The sequence below is a fragment of the Cryptomeria japonica genome, chromosome 9 (genome assembly GCF_030272615.1).
Source record: "Cryptomeria japonica chromosome 9, Sugi_1.0, whole genome shotgun sequence".
In the NCBI taxonomy this organism is placed as follows: domain Eukaryota; kingdom Viridiplantae; phylum Streptophyta; class Pinopsida; order Cupressales; family Cupressaceae; genus Cryptomeria; species Cryptomeria japonica.
Genome location: NC_081413.1, coordinates 502,477,563 through 502,497,668, shown reverse-complemented (window position 1 = coordinate 502,497,668; position 20,106 = coordinate 502,477,563). Strand labels below are relative to the sequence as shown.

The 20,106-nt window shown below is 36.9% G+C and overlaps 1 protein-coding gene across 5 annotated transcripts in view; it reads left to right on the top strand.

The window, feature by feature from the left end:
• Positions 1-20,106, top strand: part of LOC131039328 (MAP3K epsilon protein kinase 1) — a 354,450-nt gene that overhangs the window by 224,322 nt on the left and 110,022 nt on the right. For all 5 annotated transcript variants that reach the window (XM_057972039.2, XM_057972037.2, XM_057972038.2 and 2 more), the window contains 2 exons: positions 3,191-3,511; positions 3,698-3,742. In XM_057972039.2, coding sequence (XP_057828022.2) covers positions 3,191-3,511; positions 3,698-3,742 — 366 coding nt within the window. The remainder of the gene's footprint in view (positions 1-3,190; positions 3,512-3,697; positions 3,743-20,106) is intronic.

Genomic DNA, 20,106 nt, shown 5'->3' with positions numbered 1-20,106 from the left:
ACCAAAAATGATAAAATTCCTTAATTGTAGGGGAAGAACAAAAATTTCCAGCGAACTTGTAATCGAGATTAAAAATCCCGAATACAAGTTAAGAGGGAATTTTGAGAAGAACAATGCAATTCAACAATTGCATTTCAAGGGGAAGATTTCTTTCACGAAAACCAAATTTTTGGGGAAGAACATCACATGCCAAAAATGCAACTAATAATGAAAAATAAAGAAAACAAGAAAATAACAAAATGAAGAGAAGAAAGGAAGGAGAACATACCTTTCTTAAAAATGCAAAATACTTCTCCAATAATGCAACAATTCTTGAAATGAAGAAGCAAAACCGGTGAAAAGGAGCAATCCGGAATATCAAACCCTTATCACGTTTTTTGTAAAAATGCCCCAAATATAGCAGCAATCTTAAACTTGGAGGACCAAAATGCCAATGAGAGTGTGCACCCAAGCAAAACGCCTAAGGTAGAAGAAGAAATAATGATGCCAAATGATTGAAAACGCTGCCAAAGGGAGAAAACGTGGCCAAAGGAAATCACGTGGCCACCATAATAAACTCCAACGGCATCCTCAAATGGTGTGAAAAACCTCTCACCCTCCACGCCTTAGTAGGAAAGGGCAAAACGATTTAGGAGTGTGCAAATTTATGAAGTAAAAAGCACCCAAAATGTGGGTTTAAAGAACCACGTTTTTGCTGATTTAGCTCCAAAAACCAGTCAATATAACCTCCATTTGGCATGAAAGATGTTGATGATTGCATGAAAATAGGGTAGAAGCAAAAACGCCTTCCTTCTCTAAAAAATCTTCAACAAATCAATTTTGCATGAAAATCGGGTTTTGGGAGACACATGACAAGTTCGATTTGTCCAAAATGAAGCAAATTGGGTTTTAGAGAGAAAATAACAAGTTCGATTTTCACTTTTCCCACTTTCATGTCAAAATCGGGTTTTTTAAGACAAATAGCAAGTTTAATTTTTCACTTTTTCACTCATCAAGCCAAAATCGGGTTCTTTTGGACAAATGACAAGTTTAAAATTGTCAAAAATGCACTTTCATGTCAAAATCGGGTTTTTTGGAGCAAACTGCAAGTTTAAAAATACTTGTAAAAGGGAAATAAAATCCCTACAACAAGTTAAAAACACTTGCACATATGTAATGGGGATTTAAAATCCCTATTACATGTAAAAACCATTAAAGTAGGGGTTTTTTGAACAAACTGCAAGTTTACTTGCAGTTGAGCCAAAAAATCCCTATTTTAACTAAAAATGACCAAAAAACAATAAAAAGATAAAAACAACAAAGGGAAAACTTAAAATAAATTACAAGTGACATATTTAAAATAAAAGTGCACATGTAATTGATCAAAAATTCCCCTACAAAGACCATAACAATGAATATCATTAAAACTTGCAGTTTGAAGAAAATTCTCCACCTGCAGTCTGGGTTTTAAAACCCGAAATTGAAGGAAAGGCATAGCAAACGAACCCAGAATTGGACGAAATTCGAAACGTAGTTCGAGAATGGACTGAGGATCAAGCCAGTCCAAGGATTAGTCGAAATTCTGCCTCGGGAAGTGTGCCATAGAGTAAAAATTTCAATTTTTCATAAAATTTTTACCGTAGTGGTCCTTCATTTTTGAAAACAAAAATGAGGACAACAACTACAGCAGACTGAATATGCGTAACTGCAATAATTCTACAAGTATATTGGGCAAAATTTAGTGTCCTCCCAAAAGGGGACATTACACTAGATGAGCTATTGTTGCAAACTCAACAATTTTCACAAGTTTTACAGCAAGTACTCACCTGAAATTGTGGACAGGTGGCTCACCAACCGATTTTAACTTACAAGTTAGCAAGCATCCTGTTGATTTTTACAAGAGTCATGGAAGTACTCCCCTGAAATTTGTTAGCGAGTTTCAGCTTTCAAGTCAGTCAGTATATCACCAATAATTTAGTCTATGGTGCAAATGAAACCAAATAACTATTGCAAAGGAGAACAAGCTTATTTAAAATAACTTTTTGGGTCTCGCCAATCTCTTAATTTATACTCTATATAAAACTAAATGATTATTGCAAAGGAGAACAAGCTTATTTAAAACAACTTTTTTGATCAATATTGGTATATATGTTCTTAAATGTCATAATGTCTTAACTGAAAACCATCCCTTTTCAAATCCCTTTTAGACTCAATTTTGGAAGAAGTGATAGTGACCATGTACATTAGTGCCTAGTGCTAATTGCTATGGCACCACCTAGTGCCAATTTCAACAAACTCTATAGGGGCCACTTCTTTGGTATTTGTTAAAAAAAAAATGCTTTGTATTCATCATTTCTGTTTAGAACTTTCAGACTATTAAATTTTGATTTGAGTTCTATAGCTATGTCTCAATGTGTGAATTGATGGATGTTATTTGTACTTAATAATTTCTATTAAATAATTTTTTTCTATAAGACATTGAATTGTGCAATTTATTGTGTTGATTCCTGGAATCCTCTTGGCATACAGATTACAAGGTGTTGTTTATAATTGCGTCAAGTATTTATCAGACAAAGTAAAGATATGCCTGACATAGTTGTACAAGGAGTTCTATATATGTTTCAGTAGAAGATAATAGCAAACGTAAGACTCTGAAAGTGAAATGATTTATGATGTTTAATAGATGACATGTAATTAATGTGCCATAGGAGAACTTATATCCAAAACGCTTTATTGTTAATTGCATATTCACTTTGTTAATGTTTCGCATGCTGTGGAATCTTCAATAAGTATACATTATGAGCACATTCGTTGTTTGATGCAGAAAAGCAAAATGCTATTTGAAAATTAAGAATCAAATTTTAGTTGTAATATCTTTAACAACTACAACTAATGATGTTTTTGTTGTATTTGTCCATATATATATTCAATTCATTTTTTTGCATGCTCTAAAAAAATTAGTTTGATGTAGGACAGGTACAGCCTTACATTGCATTTTTCATGAAATTCATAATGCTCATGTTCTTAAGGTGTTTGTCTCTTTTGGTTTAAACATTAGTTCCTACTTTGATTTATAATTATTTAACATCATTCTACAAATCTTTGATAAATTTATTCTCAGGTATTCTGAAATTACATTTGAAGCCTTAGCTTTATGCAAACTTGTAATATGTAGTTTTAAGTTATCCTGTAGATTGCACATTTTTGACAGGCTTGGAAAAAATTGGCATCACCTCCGGTCCAAGAACTGAGTAAGTACCATGATACACCTGCAGATGGTACCTTGGAAGAGGTGTTTGAGGAGCCTCCAGATACGTATCAGAGCTCAGAGGTTGAAGATACATTCACTTCAACTGTTGCATCAGATTCACATGATAATCTGGGTATCTCAAATGTGGATGTAAGTGGAAGAAACAAGTTGTCAACAAAACAAAAGAGAATGGATAGCAAAACAGGCAAAAAAAATGGAAGTGATTTGTTTTCTTTGATGATTAACATTGTCGAAGAAGACAACACTGGGGATGGTGGGCTAGTAAGTGTTTTATATCCTGTCCTTTGCAAGCTACATTAGAAAATACTCCATCTGCAAAATTTATGTTGGAACTTGGAACCAATCTGAAAATATTGAATTCAGAATTACTTCATTTTCGCATGCCTATAATTTTCAAATTTGAATTATGTCGAAATATATGCTTATTCTGTATCATTCTATGTGCAGCAATTTGAAGAGACAGTGCCCAGGAGAGACATTTTCCCTAAACAGGCATGTTTAGATTTACAAAGCTGATATGTGTTATTCTTGTTTGTTCCCTCTAAGTTATTTTTCTACTTTATCAGTACACTATAAGTGGGAAGAGTAAAAACAATTAAGAATTTGCGAGATTTTGTCGAACAGAAGGAAGCAAGTCTTTACTGTAGTACCCATCGAAGGTTGGAAGCTCTATTGTTTTGCTGAAGAATCAAAATTTTGTGCCTCAGGGTTTTCTATTTTTGGTTAAATTGCAAAGTGACCATATTTTATGAAACCTTTGTGCTGGGATTTAGCATTTGAAGATGTCAACATTGTCAAAAAAATTAAGGAGCATGTAATGCCTCATAAGTTCATAAAATTTAACCAATGTGGGTGGTGATCATTATTTACTATTTTACATAGTAATAAAATTTAAGTGATTTATGCTATAATCTTTTAGGGTATTTGTTACGGCCTACATAAAAACAGAAGATCGTCTCTACCTCTTGAATCACCCAACCGACATCATAAGAACTAAGGCCAGTGTCAAAGACAAATGCTGCACGTATCTAGTTCGAATCATGCCAACACATGGACATTATAGCCAGAAGCATAATAATGGTTCCCAGGAGGTGATGAAATTCAAATTGGGAATGTCACCCTCTCAAACACTGCAAGGTGGCAAACAATACAAATATGCATAGACTTTATCCTAATTGGTACAACAATGTTCTGGTCATGCTTAGTTTGTCTGCCAGCAGATATTGATGGTAGAAATACTATGTCAAAGAATTATTGACTACACACACTAGTATCCAACAAGATTGCCAATGTGGCTTTTAAAGATGCTAAATCTGACAAGATATCAGTCAATTTCTTAATAATTCAAACAAAATTATTCCCAAGTTTTGTTTCAGCTCATCTAACACAAGAGACACCCCAATGTTTCTTAAGGGGATTGTATATTTCATAGAATTCATAACCCTGACTGTATTAGCAATTTAAAATTCCATAAGCAGCAGCTTGGACACATATACCATCTGTTAAGTATTCACTCACATGAGGTCACAAATTGAGGGTTTGTTGTCAATGTTCTAATAATGGAGGTAAAGTAAGATGAGAGGATGTTGATAATTAAATTCAGCACAATCAGTCTAAATTTCCTTGTGGCTTCCATGTGTATTGTCTTTTCAAGATAAATCATTCTTCCTTCAACACTGCCACGTTTCCTCCATGAGTAGAACCAACGACTACTTTAACCAAGTAGTAGTGGAAAAATGAATTTTGGTTATTGCAAATATGGATGATCCATTTGATTCTACTGTTTGGTTAGTGGCAAAATGAATTTGTAATGTCCCTTTTTAGTATTATTAAGAACCCTATGATTGTTTGAGATTTCTATCTACTTAATACTTAAAATATGCAGAATTTCTAATAGGATCATTTAAACAGCGATATTTATTATTGAAACCCTTGTCATATCAACATCATTATTATTGCAGCAAGTTGAGAGCAATTATAAAATCCTGATATAAATATCAAAGTTACAGTTCAAACTCTTAGGCATACATTGTTTAAAATAACTGATAAATGGAAGCAATGGCAAAGACTGTTGAGACATGGACCAGCTAGGACTCGAACCTAGGACCTTCCATACGCTGCTGGAGTGCTCTACCACTGAGCTACTGGCCCCTCTTGGACTAGTCCATCGTTGGTCCGGTGTGGCTTATTTCCAACACCAACACCCCCCCTTAAGCCATACCTCTCGTGTGCTTGGGGCTCCTAGCCTGGACCTGGCTCTGATACCATGTTGAGACATGGACCAGCTAGGACTCAAACCTAGGACCTTCCATACGCTGCTGGAGTGCTTTACCACTGAGCTACTGGCCCCTCTTGGACTAGTCCATCGTCGGTCCGGGTGTGGCTTATTTCCAACACCAACAAAGATCCAACTCAAATTTACTACAACAATGAGCAAGACTACTAAGATATGATAGACACAAGCAACACGATGAATATAATATTTTTTGTATCTAGAATCAACACCAAAATTGTATTGCAAGCTATTGTTATAAATATAATAATTGCTGATACAAATTACTGTTGTAAAGGTTTATCACAATGATAGGGTATTGAAGCAAATTGGAAATTGAAAATAAGCTGATATCTTCTCTGCACAACTGCAATTCATGGGAGAAACTGCCTTAAAGAACAAAGGGTTTTCATCCTTTACTCTTGCTTGAAAACCAAGAGGGCTTTTGTCCTCCAAATCTCTGCGCTCCGAGGATTTTCGTCCTTAAAAGAAATAAATGAACACAAGTGCTAAAGCTATCAAATAAAAAGGGGTTTTTGATTTCATAAATTGGATGATCTTTTGAGCCATTGCTTCTCTACTATAGACTCCCTTTTAGCACCCAATTTTTGAATTCCCATTTCCCTCCAAAAGTGTTTACTTAAACATATTTTAATAGAACATTACAAAGGGCCTTATTGTGTCCCATTTAGATGGCCCAATTTATCTAATTAATTATAATAATATTTAAATTGTCTCGTTACTATGTTTTCCATTAATATTATCAAGACTAACTCAAAATGTTGTTATTAAACTATTTCTCTAACTTTATCCTTTAGCCTATAGGAAGTATTGTTCAAGTGTCTCCTCTCCACTCCATGTAGCGTCTTCAATTGGGAGATTCTTCATGTGCATCAAATATTCTATTATGCTCCTATTCCTCAATTTCATCACTTTGGTATCAATGGTCACCTTTGAAATCAAGATCAACTTTACTTCATCATCCAAAAGAGGCAACTCTACTAAGCAAGTGATATGTTGTCCAAGTGCTCTTTTGAGGCATAAAACATGAAAAACATTATGAATCCTATTGTGCTTTGGAAAATCAAGCTCATATGCAACCTCTCCAGTCTTTCATCTAATCCTATAAGGCTCATAGAAGTGAGGCTTGACCTTCTCAACTCCACATATCTTGAGAGAAAATTGTTTGCATGGTGTAATCTCAAGAAAACCATATCTCCAATCTCAAAGTTTCATTTGGTCCAACACTGATCTACATATAATTTCTATCAATTCTATGCTCACTGGAGGTTTTCCTTGAGTGACTTCAAAGTTTCTTGGTCTCTACCCCTTAGCACTTTGTGTCATGTCCCCTTTCTAGAATGGACATCAGAGATGGAGGAGTTGGCCTATCATTGGAGTCTCGTAGGCTAGCAGAGGTTGATTGGGACTCATTCATTGCATATAGTGACTGGTTTTTGGCTTTACAGGCAGTTTGGAGCCAGTTTGGAGCAGTTCCTAGATTTTAGGGGATATCCCTAAATTTTAGGAGGTCGTGACAGTTGCCATTCATGAAGTTATTCATGAACTTTCAGATGGTTTCAGTTTCAGGACGACAGGGTGTGTTCCCTAGTTTCTAGGAGCATCCCTAGATTTTAGGGAAGGGACTGCCAGTTGACCCATCTTGTCTGGTATCAGTCACAAATGGGTGACATGGTTAGTTGCATGATTATTTGGTTGATTTGGGCTTTCAGAAGCATAAAGGGAAATATTTTAATATTTCCTAAGTTAGTAATTAAATAAAATATAATAAGGCTATTTATATAGCCATTTCGGAGTAATAAGGGGATAACTGAATAATTTGGGCGTGTATGCCTGTGTGTGATAGCTCATTGGAAAGGTCTCAAATTATTATAAACTATCTTCACTATCTAGAGGCTTTTTGGTGCTATGAGTTATGACATTTTAATAAAGTAGTGTTTTTCCTATAGTCTGGATGCCTTTAATTGGGAAAATGTTATTTTATTATATTTTGTTTAAAGTGCAAAGTGTAATTTCCCTTTTAGGGTTCGATTTGCACTTGGAAGGGGATATAAGGAGATGGAGACCTAATTTCTCATTATCTTTTGACATTTGAAACTTGTGAAACTTGAAATTGCACTGGTGGAGCGATTTAGTGGCTTGGAACGAAACCCTCAAGTCTGGATTGTTGGGACGCAAACCTCAACAAGGAATTGGTGATTGAAGTTGTTCTTTTTTGCACTTAGATTGATAGAGGAAGAGGTTGAACTTGTACTGGAATGCACATATTGGCAATATTGAGGAGTTTCAGTAGGGGCAGCTACCTATTTCAGCTTGTGCGTTCTCTCTGGGCAGCTCATGTGAGGTTATTGGAGGCGTTTTCCTCTTGCATTGGACACCATTGTGTTTAGACTGGTATTGGAGGGTTTGAGGCAGAGTTTTCCTCAGGTTCTCGACTCACACCAAGCATTCTCCTATAGCTGGCATTATTTCATTATTGTAAGACAGCACTGAATCTTTGCATTAATTCCATTCTGAAATAAACATCAGTTTGCTGGCTTATTCGAGGTATGTACTGTTTCAGATTACAATATTGATTAATTTCTTGTTATGTATTTACCTTTCATAGTTGGAATCTGTTTGCTATCTTTTATGCAATTATTTATATTCCCAAAAATCGAAAAAAATTGAGAAAAGGTAGAAAAATCAGAAAAAAAAAACAGATTTCTAGAAATACCATTGAGAGCTTTAAACCGTTGGTCAAAGATTCAATTCAAACAAAAACAGTATTGTCTTGGTATCTGGGATTGGGGATCTTTCAGTGATATCAGAGCCTACATCCTGCCAGCCTGTAGGGTTAATGAGAAATTGTCACATCTGGGTACTGGATAAAAAGTTTTGACAATTCATTTCAGCATTTGGGTAATGGATAAAAGGTTTTGATAATTCATTTTGGCATCTGGGTAGTTGATAAAAAGTTTTGATAATTCATTCCAGCATTTGGGTATTTGATAAAAGGTTTTGATAATTCATATCAGCAACTGGGTAGTTGCCAGCCTACACATTTATGCTTACAGTTGACAGCTGGTAAGACAATACACTGGCTAAAGTCCCAAAATTGTTGAGAACAAACTTTATTTCGACCTCCGGGATCCATTGGGATATTAATTTAGTTACAAATAAATACCATGGCTAGAACTAAAATTGGGCACTCAAAAGTTTCATCTTCTCCAACACGTAAAAGTAGGATGCCTCCTGCCAAGATATTTAATGATACAATTATGAGCAGCTATCATCAGTATTGTTCTCTTCCTAAGATGATACGTGAGCTCCTTTCCTTCACACAATTTATGGGTGTACCTGGAGCAGACGAAGATAACTTGGTAGCTACAAGTTCAGATTAGTGGCAAAGAAGGAAAGAAGAATCAAGGGTGCAGGAATGAGGAATGGACAGAGAACTTTCATTTAAGGGTAATATACCTCTACATAAGAATGTTTTGGTGCCCTCAAGTTCCAATGAGTGGGACAAGACTAATTTAGAGGTTAGCAATTCTGATTTTCATGACAGCAGTGAGGTACCTTTGCATCAGCTTGAGGTATCAATGTCTACACTTGTACAAGATGGTGCCAATGGGCTGTCACATGAAGGTATTCAAAATTCAGGTACCAATGATGCTTTGAATGTTGAGAACTCATATCATGATGATTCTGATTTTATAGATCAGACCTTAGAATCCAGCCCAGTATGTTCTCCTAGTAGCACTGGACCCCAGGATCGTGAGCTAGTGGGTTGTGCGGACACATGGGATGCAGAAGAGAGTGATGACAGTGTATTTTCAGCAGTATCATCATTGATGGATGTGGTGTTCTCAGAGGCACAGAGCAGCAGTACTTTGGATGAGGTTGTATCCATGGCCGAGTGCATACACGATGTTGACTACAGAGAGGTACAGGATACAGATACAACTTCTTTCCACAATGTAGATTTTGAGTTTGTACAGCTACAGGAGAGCCAACATTCTCGGACTCCTCATCACCTGATTGGACAACTCAAGGTTGATGACAGGAGTATAAACACAGTTATTGAGCATTTTGATGTCGCTGGCCAGTTGTTGGCTACACATAGTTGGAGCACCCTCATGATTGATGAGCAGGGCAGCAGTGATTTTTCCTTACCAAAGTTTCATGCTCTTTATGGAGCCATTGGGATACTAAAGCATGAGTATTTACAGTTAGTGGCTGACCGAGATTATCTTCTTCAGAGGGATTTTATTAGTTATGGTGCTTTGTTGAGGGAAGAGGAGGAAGTTGATATCCTCTCTCAGGAGCTTGAGGCGACTGTTGTTGCATGGGAGGATACCCAGTTGTCCCTTCAGGAAGCGAACTCCAGATTGGAGGAGCTTTCTGATAGATTGAGAGTGGCACAGACATCATCAGCGACAGATACAGTATAGTGTTCTACTGTGACACTGCGAAATTCACCAGAGAGTTGTGATTTGACTCACGATATTACTCCATCATTGTTTTCATAGGCGACTAGCACAATTTGTCAGCTGGTTGGGAGTATGATACTCCTATTGACTTGTTTCCTTCTCTGGAAAGCAAATCTTCTTTTACACCTCTTATAGCTAACGAGGGAAACCAGTATGTTTCACCGCAGAGCCACAATGCTTGATTGAGGTGTATTTTGGATTTTGGATCTCAGACATATGAGTTGTCTTCGGATTCATGGTTTGAGAGCAGTGGGAGTGATGATGAGTTTGATGGACAAGATTATGACACAGAGCCATTGAGTGAGCCTATGGGAGTCCATTTAGATTACCTCACAAGGAATGCACTTCATTTCTCTTTTTGTTCGGTTGTAGATGATTGGATGGCTCGCAGATGTGAGTTGGTTCGGGACTTATACTATCCGTGTTGCGATAGTGCTCTCCCATCTTCAGAGGATAGAGTTATTAATTGCAGGCACCTGATCCAGCAGTTTGGGATGGATTGTTTGCGGGATCAGCAAACAATCAACCGTTATGATGAGCAGTGACTGTCAGAGTTTTTCATCTCCTTGACACAGAGACTTCATCCAGGATCATGGGGGAAGGATGATGCATGGATTAGCAGGTGTGTTGTTGGGGATGGTTATCACAGGTGTGAGAGTTTCACAGTGGCTGTAGAGATAGACGGTATTGAGGATGCCTCTTACTATCATTGTCTCTTCATGACAGATGGATGTGGATTAGTTTTATTTGGGATCCAGGTGTTGATTCATTTGATACAGCATCTTATAGGGATTATAGTATGTTGCTCCAGATATTAAGATTATATGGCACTTATATCAGAGGAGAGCAGCAGGAGCATTTTATGTCCTACAGGTGGTTTGTGTGGGATGATGGTATGGACATGTGTAGTACCTTTATTTCATGGATCCTACATGGGTTGCTTCACTTCAGATGTATAGATGTAGTCATGGGTGTACAGTGGTTGTTGACACTTGGACGGTATGTTCGGAATTTCACAAGGATGGAGCTGGAGTTTACCCACTATCCATCTCAGTTTATCGAGCAGAGTGGGACAACAGTTGATCCACAGGTTGATTGTCATCAGATAGCTGATGTGGATGAGTTATGTGATGTTACTCCTAGTGAGTACTTTGAGCCAATTGATGTGGTAGTTTCACCTGATTCTCTAGATAGGGTGATTGTTTCATTGCTGGCCGGTGATTACATATTTTTAGATGCCAGCCTGGACAGTGATGATTTTAGTCAATATTATAAATTGTCTAGTGAGTTGGCATTAGATCTTCCGGCACATCAGCAGCAGTGTGTGGCAGTTGTGTGTCACTTGTGTCAGATGGGATCAGATCACAGAGTATCTTCCATGGATTGGCATTCATTGGATATTATGATGGATGTTATGCATGTAGGTGATCACAGACACACTAGTGATCTCGGCATTCATGGATATTTGATCTATGGAGATGATATAGTTTTCCATTGCTCACTTGAGGTATTCAACGGGAGCTATGCTTTGCTCTGGGACCCAGGCAGTGTTGATTTGACAGCACAAGTACTTCAACGTTTTGAGGAGCCATTCCAGACCGGGGTATTGCATGTTGTTTATATCAGAGATGAGCAGCAGTTACATGCAATGATTTGTTTACGTCTTATTTGGGATGGTGGAGGATTGGTGTTTCAGTTGCTTGTGGGCAAGCAACTCCGAGAGTGGAGGATTGTCATGTCCCCTTTCTAGAGTGGACATCAGAGACGAAGGAGTTGGCCTATCATTGGAGTCTCGTAGGCTAGCAAAGGTTGATTGGGACTCATTCAGTGCATATAGTGACTGGATTTTGGCTTTACAGGTAGTTTGGAGCAGTTCCTAGATTTTAGGGGATATCCCTAAATTTTAGGAGGTCGTGACAGTTGCCAGTCGTGAAATTATTCATGACCTTTCAAATGGTTTCAGTTTCAGGACGACAGGGTGTGTTCCCTAGTTTCTAGGAGCATCCCTAGATTTTAGGGAAGGGACTGCTAGTTGACCCATCTTGTCCGGTATCAGTCACAGAAAGGTAACATGGTCAGTTGCATGATTATTTGGTTGATTTGGGCTTTCAGAAGCATAAAGGGAAATATTTTAATTTTTCCTAAGTTAGTAATTAAATAAAATATAATAAGGCTATTTATATAGCCATTTCAAAGTAATAAGGGGATAACTGAATAATTTGGGTGTGTATGCCTATGTGTGATAGCTCATTGGAAAGGTCTCGAATTATTATAAACTATTTTCACTATCCAGAGGCTTTTTGGTGCTATGAGTTATGACATTTTAATAAAGTAGTGTTTTTCCTATAGTCTGGATGCCTTTAATTGGGAAAATGTTATTATATTTTGTTTAAAGTGCAAAGTGTAATTCCCCTTTTAGGGTTCGATTTGCACTTGGAAGGGGATATAAGGAGATGGAGACCTAATTTCTCATTATCTTTTGACATTTGAAACTTGTGAAACTTGAAATTGCTCTGGTGGAGCGATTTAGTGGCTTGGGACGAAACCCTCAAGTCTGGATTGTTGGGACGCAAGCCTCAACAAGGAATTGGTGATTGAAGTTGTTCTTTCTTGCACTCAGATTGATAGAGGAAGAGGTTGAACTTGTACTGGAATGCACATATTGGCAGTATTGAGGAGTTTCAATAGGGGCGGCTACCTATTTCAGCTTGTGCGTTCTCTCTGGGCAGCTCATGTGAGGTTATTGGAGGCATTTTCCTCTTGCATTGGACGCCATTGTGTTCAGACTAGTATTGGAGGGTTTGAGGTAGAGTTTTCCTCAAGTTCTTGACTCACACCAAGCATTCTCCTATAGCTGGCGTTATTTCATTATTGTAAGACAGCACTGAATCTTTGCATTAATTCCATTCTGAAATAAAAATCAGTTTGCTGGCTTATTCCGGGTATGTATTGTTTCAGATTACAGTATTGATTAATTTCTTGTTATGTATTTACCTTTCATAGTTGGAATCTGTTTGCTATCTTTTATGCAATTATTTATATTCCCAAAAATCCAAAAAAATTGAGAAAAGGCAGAAAAATCAGAAAAAAAATCAGATTTCTAGAAATTCCATTTAGAGCTTTAAACCGTTGGTCAAAGATTCAATTGAAACAAAAACAGTATTGTCTTGGTATCCGGGATTGGGGATCTTTCACTTTTTTTTTGTGATTATCAAATCAAGGAAAGAGCTTCATAAACATACAAATCCATGAATGGAGTCATTCCAATTGAAATATGATAGGAATGTTGTAGCAATGCTTTCCCAAATAGAGCCATTTGTTCCAAGTTGATTTTATGTCTTGCTAAACAATTCCTCAAATACCCCTCAATACATTTGTTTACAATCTCAGTTTTCCCATTAATCTAAAGGTGATAGATGGTACTCAGTGTTTGTTAGATGGTACTCATTGTTGGTTAGATGATACTCAGTGTCTGTTATGTTCTTGTCAAAGGAAAAATCTCTTGCCAAAAAAGACTAACTTGCTGCCCTTATTACTCACTATGTTCTTCAGCAAACCATGAAGCTTAAACACCTTTCTAAAAACAATTTTGCTACTTGTGATGCCTTGAACTTTGAAGGAAATGCAAAAAGTGTGCATTTTTAGTGAGTTTATCTACGACAACAAATCTGTAATCCTTACCCTAAACCTTTAGAAGGCCAATAATGGAATCCATAGACACTACCATTTTTTACTAGGGATAGGTTTGGGCTATAGAAGAATTGTTGGAAATATTTGTTCTAGTTTATTTTGTTGGCAATCAATACATTCTTGAATGTGTTTGAGGATGTCTTCTTTGAGTCCTTTTTAAGAGAATTTCTCCTTGATTTTCTTGTAAGTCTTGAAGTACTCTGGATGGCGAACAATGGTCTATCATACAATGCTCTAAATGTGTTGTAATTGTTAATTTTGTAATGTCGATCGTACTATTTCATGCTTCTGATATATATATATATTAATTTGATTACATATACTAATATGTTAACGTTAACTAATGATAAATAAAACCAAAGTTAACTTATCACATTTGACCAACGGTTACACCGTTCATGGTATCGGGTGGTAAAGCGATTCTCAAATAAGTTGCACTCCTTCCGATCGGGTAAGTAAACAGTGACTAGTTTATATACTGTGGTGAGAGGTACGTAGGGAAGAGATGTGTCTTCCCACGTGGGAAGACATATCTCTTCACTATGTAACCCCTCATCCACCTATATAGCATGCTTACATTGAGGAGGATGCACACACCGAAATCGATAAGTGTGGTGCATCTTTAAAACACGCTATAGCAGATAAAATACAACTTTCAGATCATATCTCCATCTCTTCTATTTTGATCACAGAATTTTGAAAGAACTTAACAGTAATGTTGAATCTTCTATCATATTCAGACCAAAAGATTCCCAACTGATTCTCGACTGAGACAACAACAGTCAGGAATCAATCTCCAAATGTGTTGTAATGTTGAATCTTCTATCCACGGTAGCAACATAGATGCTTGCAGAATGAGAAGGAAGCCTTAGTCAAACCCTATGTTGGTGTTCCCACCTCCACAACAGCAATAATGATAATGATAAAGAATGTGTGCTCTTGAGAGAGCAGAGGAAAGCAAAGAAGAATGACAATTGCTAAACAACACAATGATAGGTCTCACCATTTAGATCTGAAATCCTTGTTGGACTGATCTTGCCACACACACCATATCACACACAAGGCCAAGGAATAGTCTTCCTCAAGATCCTACAAGTGTTAGCGCAAATCATGATACTAACAATAATAATAAACATCGAACAATAATTGACCATATCTTTGCTGTAATCATAGAGTCAATTGATTTGCAGATTGAAAATTGGAGTGCTTGTATCTTTGTTCATGTAATTCTCCTCCTTATTTTTCTCTAGACCTTGTGAAGGAGAAAGGAGGTCCCTTATATATGAAACTAAACACCTTTCCGAAATAACTGTTTGGGATAGGCCAACAAGCAAGGTCATGTCCATTGAAACCATAAGGCCGACATTTAAATTCCAAAACTTTTGGCATGTTTCATCAAGACGCCAGTGCATCACACTAGTGTCCCAACAAAATTTGCTTTCAAAGAGCCCAATAATAGAGGATTTCACCAAGTTTACCAAAAAGGCAATGAAACGAGGATATTCAAACATAGTCAAGCACATACACCAATATGAGTGCCAAAACCTAGCATGAAATTGTTAGCGGCAACAATTTATGATGCTATAGTTGGATTGTGAAAAATAATGTTGTATTGTAAATTGGTCCACTTCTAGTTTATGGTTCTAGTGAATAGTTCTATTTGTCAATTGTGGCTCTCCTCTCCCTCTACTTGACACATTTTCGGGGTTTCTAGTATTCCAAGTGATCCAAGAATTGTTGGATGAAACCAAAAGGCCGAAATTTTAATTCATAAGCTTTTGGTGCATTTTGTCAGGATGCTAGTGCATTGTGCTACTGTCCCAACAAAATTTACTCTCAAAGGACCCAGTAACAAAGGATTTGATCAAGTTTGCCAAAACAATGATGAAACAGGCATATTCAAACACTATCAAGAACGTACACTAAAATAAGTGCCAAAACCTAGTGTGAAATTCTAAGCAGTGACAATTTACAACGCTACATTTAGCCCCCACTTTATCAGGGATTTTTTTTTCTTATATTAGTAATAGTATACGAATTACATCAATGATTCCACATGTTTATCTTCCACAAAAAGCTATCAAAATATACTGACTACGAACTATATCAACTGATCAAGTCCAACTAAACTACCAGCAACATATTACATCACATCAAAATGAGGCATTTATCGAACAAGTTTTAACTGTAACTAAACAAGAAAAGAGCTCTGGTCATCATCAGTCCCATGACCGCACAATGTTATTACTTCCTTCAACTCGATCAGTGTCACATGTGCCCAAAGGTGGCGCAATGTCTAGTGCAGCAACTTTATCCCAACTCGGTGCATCCCTTTTCTTTGGTTCTTTGTTCTTAGCCTCGATCTCTGCTCTGGATATTTTGTTGTCTTGCAGTACCTGTTCCAATGCTTTAATTTCCTCCAAGTCCAGTATGTCTTTATAGGCATTGAGGAAATGAGTTGATCTAACATCCGACTTATATAACAGCATCACACCTTGTTGAGTAAGGATCATAAATCTGCTTTTTGGTATTTCAATCACTGCAGATACCTGTGTCATAATAAAAATATATGTGAGTTTATCATTAAACTCAGTAAGCCTTCTCCTCTTATTCTAAAAGATTTCCTCATTCCTTTTGGACCACAAGAACCAAAGTATCTCACAAAATAAAGCAGACCAAAACAAGTTAAGATCATCATAAAAAATGTCCACAAATCCAGCCAAAACTTCAACCCATGACAACCCAGGAGACGTGTTCCATACCACTGGCTGACCAAGGAAAAGAGACCACACCCAGGATGCAAAGGAACATCCAAAGAACAGATGACTCACAGACCCATGAACATTACACAAGGAACAACAGACTGGCTCACAACCAAGGGAAGTTAATACATCACCAACAGCTACCTTTTTAAGGAGAATTTGCCATCTAAGACAGGTTTTCTTTGGTTCACACAGACTCTTCCACATCCTATTCAGAACAAAATACCTCTTAGACTCAGAACAGTGACAACCCTAAGACGCATTAATCCATGCAATAATTTGGGCTTCATCTCTAAGCATCAAGTAAATCTGCTTCACCTTGACCTCATTAAAAGGAGTCCCATCTTTCCACTTCAGCTGATCCAAAAACTACTTAGTATTGAGAATCTTCCCCGGAAAAAAAGAACCAGTGGCCTTGCTAATCAAAGAAAATTTCTTGTGAGATGGTGGGATGCCATACTTACAACACAATTCCTCCCAAGTACATAGCTGATTGTTAACCATGATATCCCCAAAAGATTTTATGCCCAGAGAGTACCAAGCTTTAGCATAACAACCTTGAGTGAGTACAAGAGGCTTGTCATTAAGCACAACCCCCCACCAAATAGATCTATCCACCACTGTATAGGTGGGAGAATGCTCAATGGCCTCTTTGTTAATCAACATGTGCCTTACTTTAGTCCATGCCTTCCATAAGGAAGCAAAAATTGGAGAACCAAAAGTTTTTACATCAACACTGCCCAATAACAAATCATGAATACCAATATCTTTCCACAGTCTACTTTATCAGGGATATGAACTTATGCCCATGCCCACAGTTAATTACGAAGAAGCCAAAATCTTTTCGTCAAAACATTTAAGAGACAAGATGACCCTAAACCTAGAGATGTGATAGCCCCTAGACTTGGGATCCTATCAATCCACAATGTTAAGATTAAAAGGTTACACATATAACACACGTGGAAGGAAGGCATATGCATATGTAAGCTAAAAGCAAACATGGTTAGAAATGTATTAATCCAAACATATGCAAAGTAGACAAAGGGCATACACAAAGCATACATGAAGCATACAAGGCATAGTTGAAAAACTTGGACTCGGCAATGACTTGGCAAGCCCAACTTTTTTAAAGAACTCGGGACTCACAAAAAAACGGCAATAACTAGGCAACTTAATCGAACATTTGTAAACGTATAGAATCATAAATATATATTATAATTAAATATATTAATTAAAATTAATATATATACATGTAAATTAATTAAAAATAAGTATATTTATATTTTTAAAATGTTATAATATATAAATATACAAGTTTTTAATTTGTAATTTTTAAATTTATATTATTTTTTAATTTGTAATCATATTATATAATTGTTAATATATAATTTAATAAATCATAATCGTGAAACAAATTCTACATAATTGTAATAGTAATATATTGCAAATTTTTAATCATAAAAAACTATATTTTGTAAATTTATCCTACCAATCGTTTAAACAAATTCATCGTAATTATAAAATACATTGTGAAGGGTCTGCCTTTGAGATCTTTTCTAATTCGTGAATCAAATTCATCATTTTATTCATGAAACAAGTCTTTGCGAATACAAATATACTATATAGACATGGCCTTCCGTTGAGCCATTTTCCACCTAGTATCTCTACGGTATTTCTGCATCAAAAAAATGCCTTCCGTCGAAGCATAAATCGCTAAAATAGGCGTATAAATTTTAGGGTTTAGAAACGCAATTGTAAAATCACCTCCATCGCGACTGGTAAAGGGTCCAAAATAAATAATGCAATTTAGGTTTTGCAAGTCAATTTTTTTTTTGGTTTTACTACCGATTTTTCACCCAAAACCTTGTGATTTTTAGTGAGTTTTTGATGTTATACTCACTACAAGTTAGGGCAAAACTCGTTCACGAGTGACTTGCGGCCAAATATGGCTCGCGAGTACTCACGAGTCTGCTAAAAAATCACAGAGTTATTACAAGGTATGGCATCTCAGGCTAGAATAATCCTCAATGTGTGAGGAGGTCTAGGCTATGCTAGGCATTTGCCTCACTATCTTGAATAGGATGGCAGAGGTGGAACATAGCATAGACACCAAATGATCAGGGACATGGAAGGATACTCGATTCATGTTGTGATTCACTCACTACATATGGAACAAGAGGGTCTTTAGTCATAGCCATAGAAGACTAAGGATCCTCAAGGATAGCAGCCAAAGTGGGACATGAGGAACTACTGGTGGGCAACTAAGCAACTCGGCTAACTTCCAGTTTTTGGTAACAGAGAAACAAAGTCTTCATGGGGCCGGACAAGCTCAATTGGTTGTAGCCTAAAGTAATCAAGTGAAAAGTTCCCTTCAAGGGACAAAGGATGGCACCCACTAGGTTGTACAGTGTGCACTTGTCCATCAAATGGAAACTTCAGACACTTATGTATTCTAGACGGGACCGCCCTCATTGAAGTGAGCCATGGTTGACCCAATTTCACTTGAAATTGGACCAAGGTCGGAATTATGGCAAAGTTTGTGTCTAGAATTTTGGGTCCAACCTAGACACAAAGGTTCAAGGCACAAATGGTAGGGCGAGTGGAACCATCATGCACTTTAACCGAGACTTTTTATTTCTCGTACTTGTCTTGGTATAATTCATGCATGTAGAGGAACTCTTCTATAACTACATTCACCATGCATACAGGATCAATGCGTACTCCCCATGTGGGTTTGTCATTGACTCTAACAATAATGTAAAGAGGTCCATCAAGTGCATAAGTAGAGGCATTGATGTGGGTGAAGGTAATGTCGGGATTAGGTTTGGTTTTCTTTTGGCAAGGGTCATCATTTATCATGTTAGTTAGGTCCTCAAATAGGTTACTTTGGGAATTAGGAATTATGGAAGCGGGCACTGTATCTACTATCAACAGATGGCTCTACAAGATTAACTCAATGGGAAGGTAGCAAGTTGGTAAACGTTTGTAAGTTTTGGTTTGAAGGTGCTACAAATTTATTTCCTTTGGCATTCACATGGGTTACTTGAATAATTTTAGATTCAATTAGGTCCTGTTGGTATTTGTTTTATCATCTACCAAACATTAGAATAAAGTACCCAAAGATAATTTATCCTCTCTTGAAAAATCACCGTGTATGCTAAGATTGCTAGAAGATCATATGGCGATTCCAAGGTTTCTTTAGTCAAGTCTTGACGTGTGGATAAGCTCAATGGGCGTTATGATTTGCTGGTAATACACAAAGGGACTTATGCTTGGATGAATTGTCAACAATTTTGGGATCTAGATGGATTTATCAATTAAAGCTATCTCTCTCTCTTTTGGGATTTTCAGGATTCAAGACTTCCAAAAAGGTAAAAGAGATAAGGGTTGAGAGATCTACTCTAATCCTAGGAATTCAAGAGACGGTATTGATTTGGTGAACTTAGTAACCACACTTTGCTTCGCCTCACTTAGGACAACTACACAAAGTGGATGCAATCTTCAAGGGATGTGCCTATGATCGGAAGTTTAAGCGTACACAAAATGAAAAGCTCAGACTAACTTTGCATAGTAAATGAAAATCATCCATTCACCAAAAGTATGAGCGAAGATACACCATAAACCAATACTTATCAGATC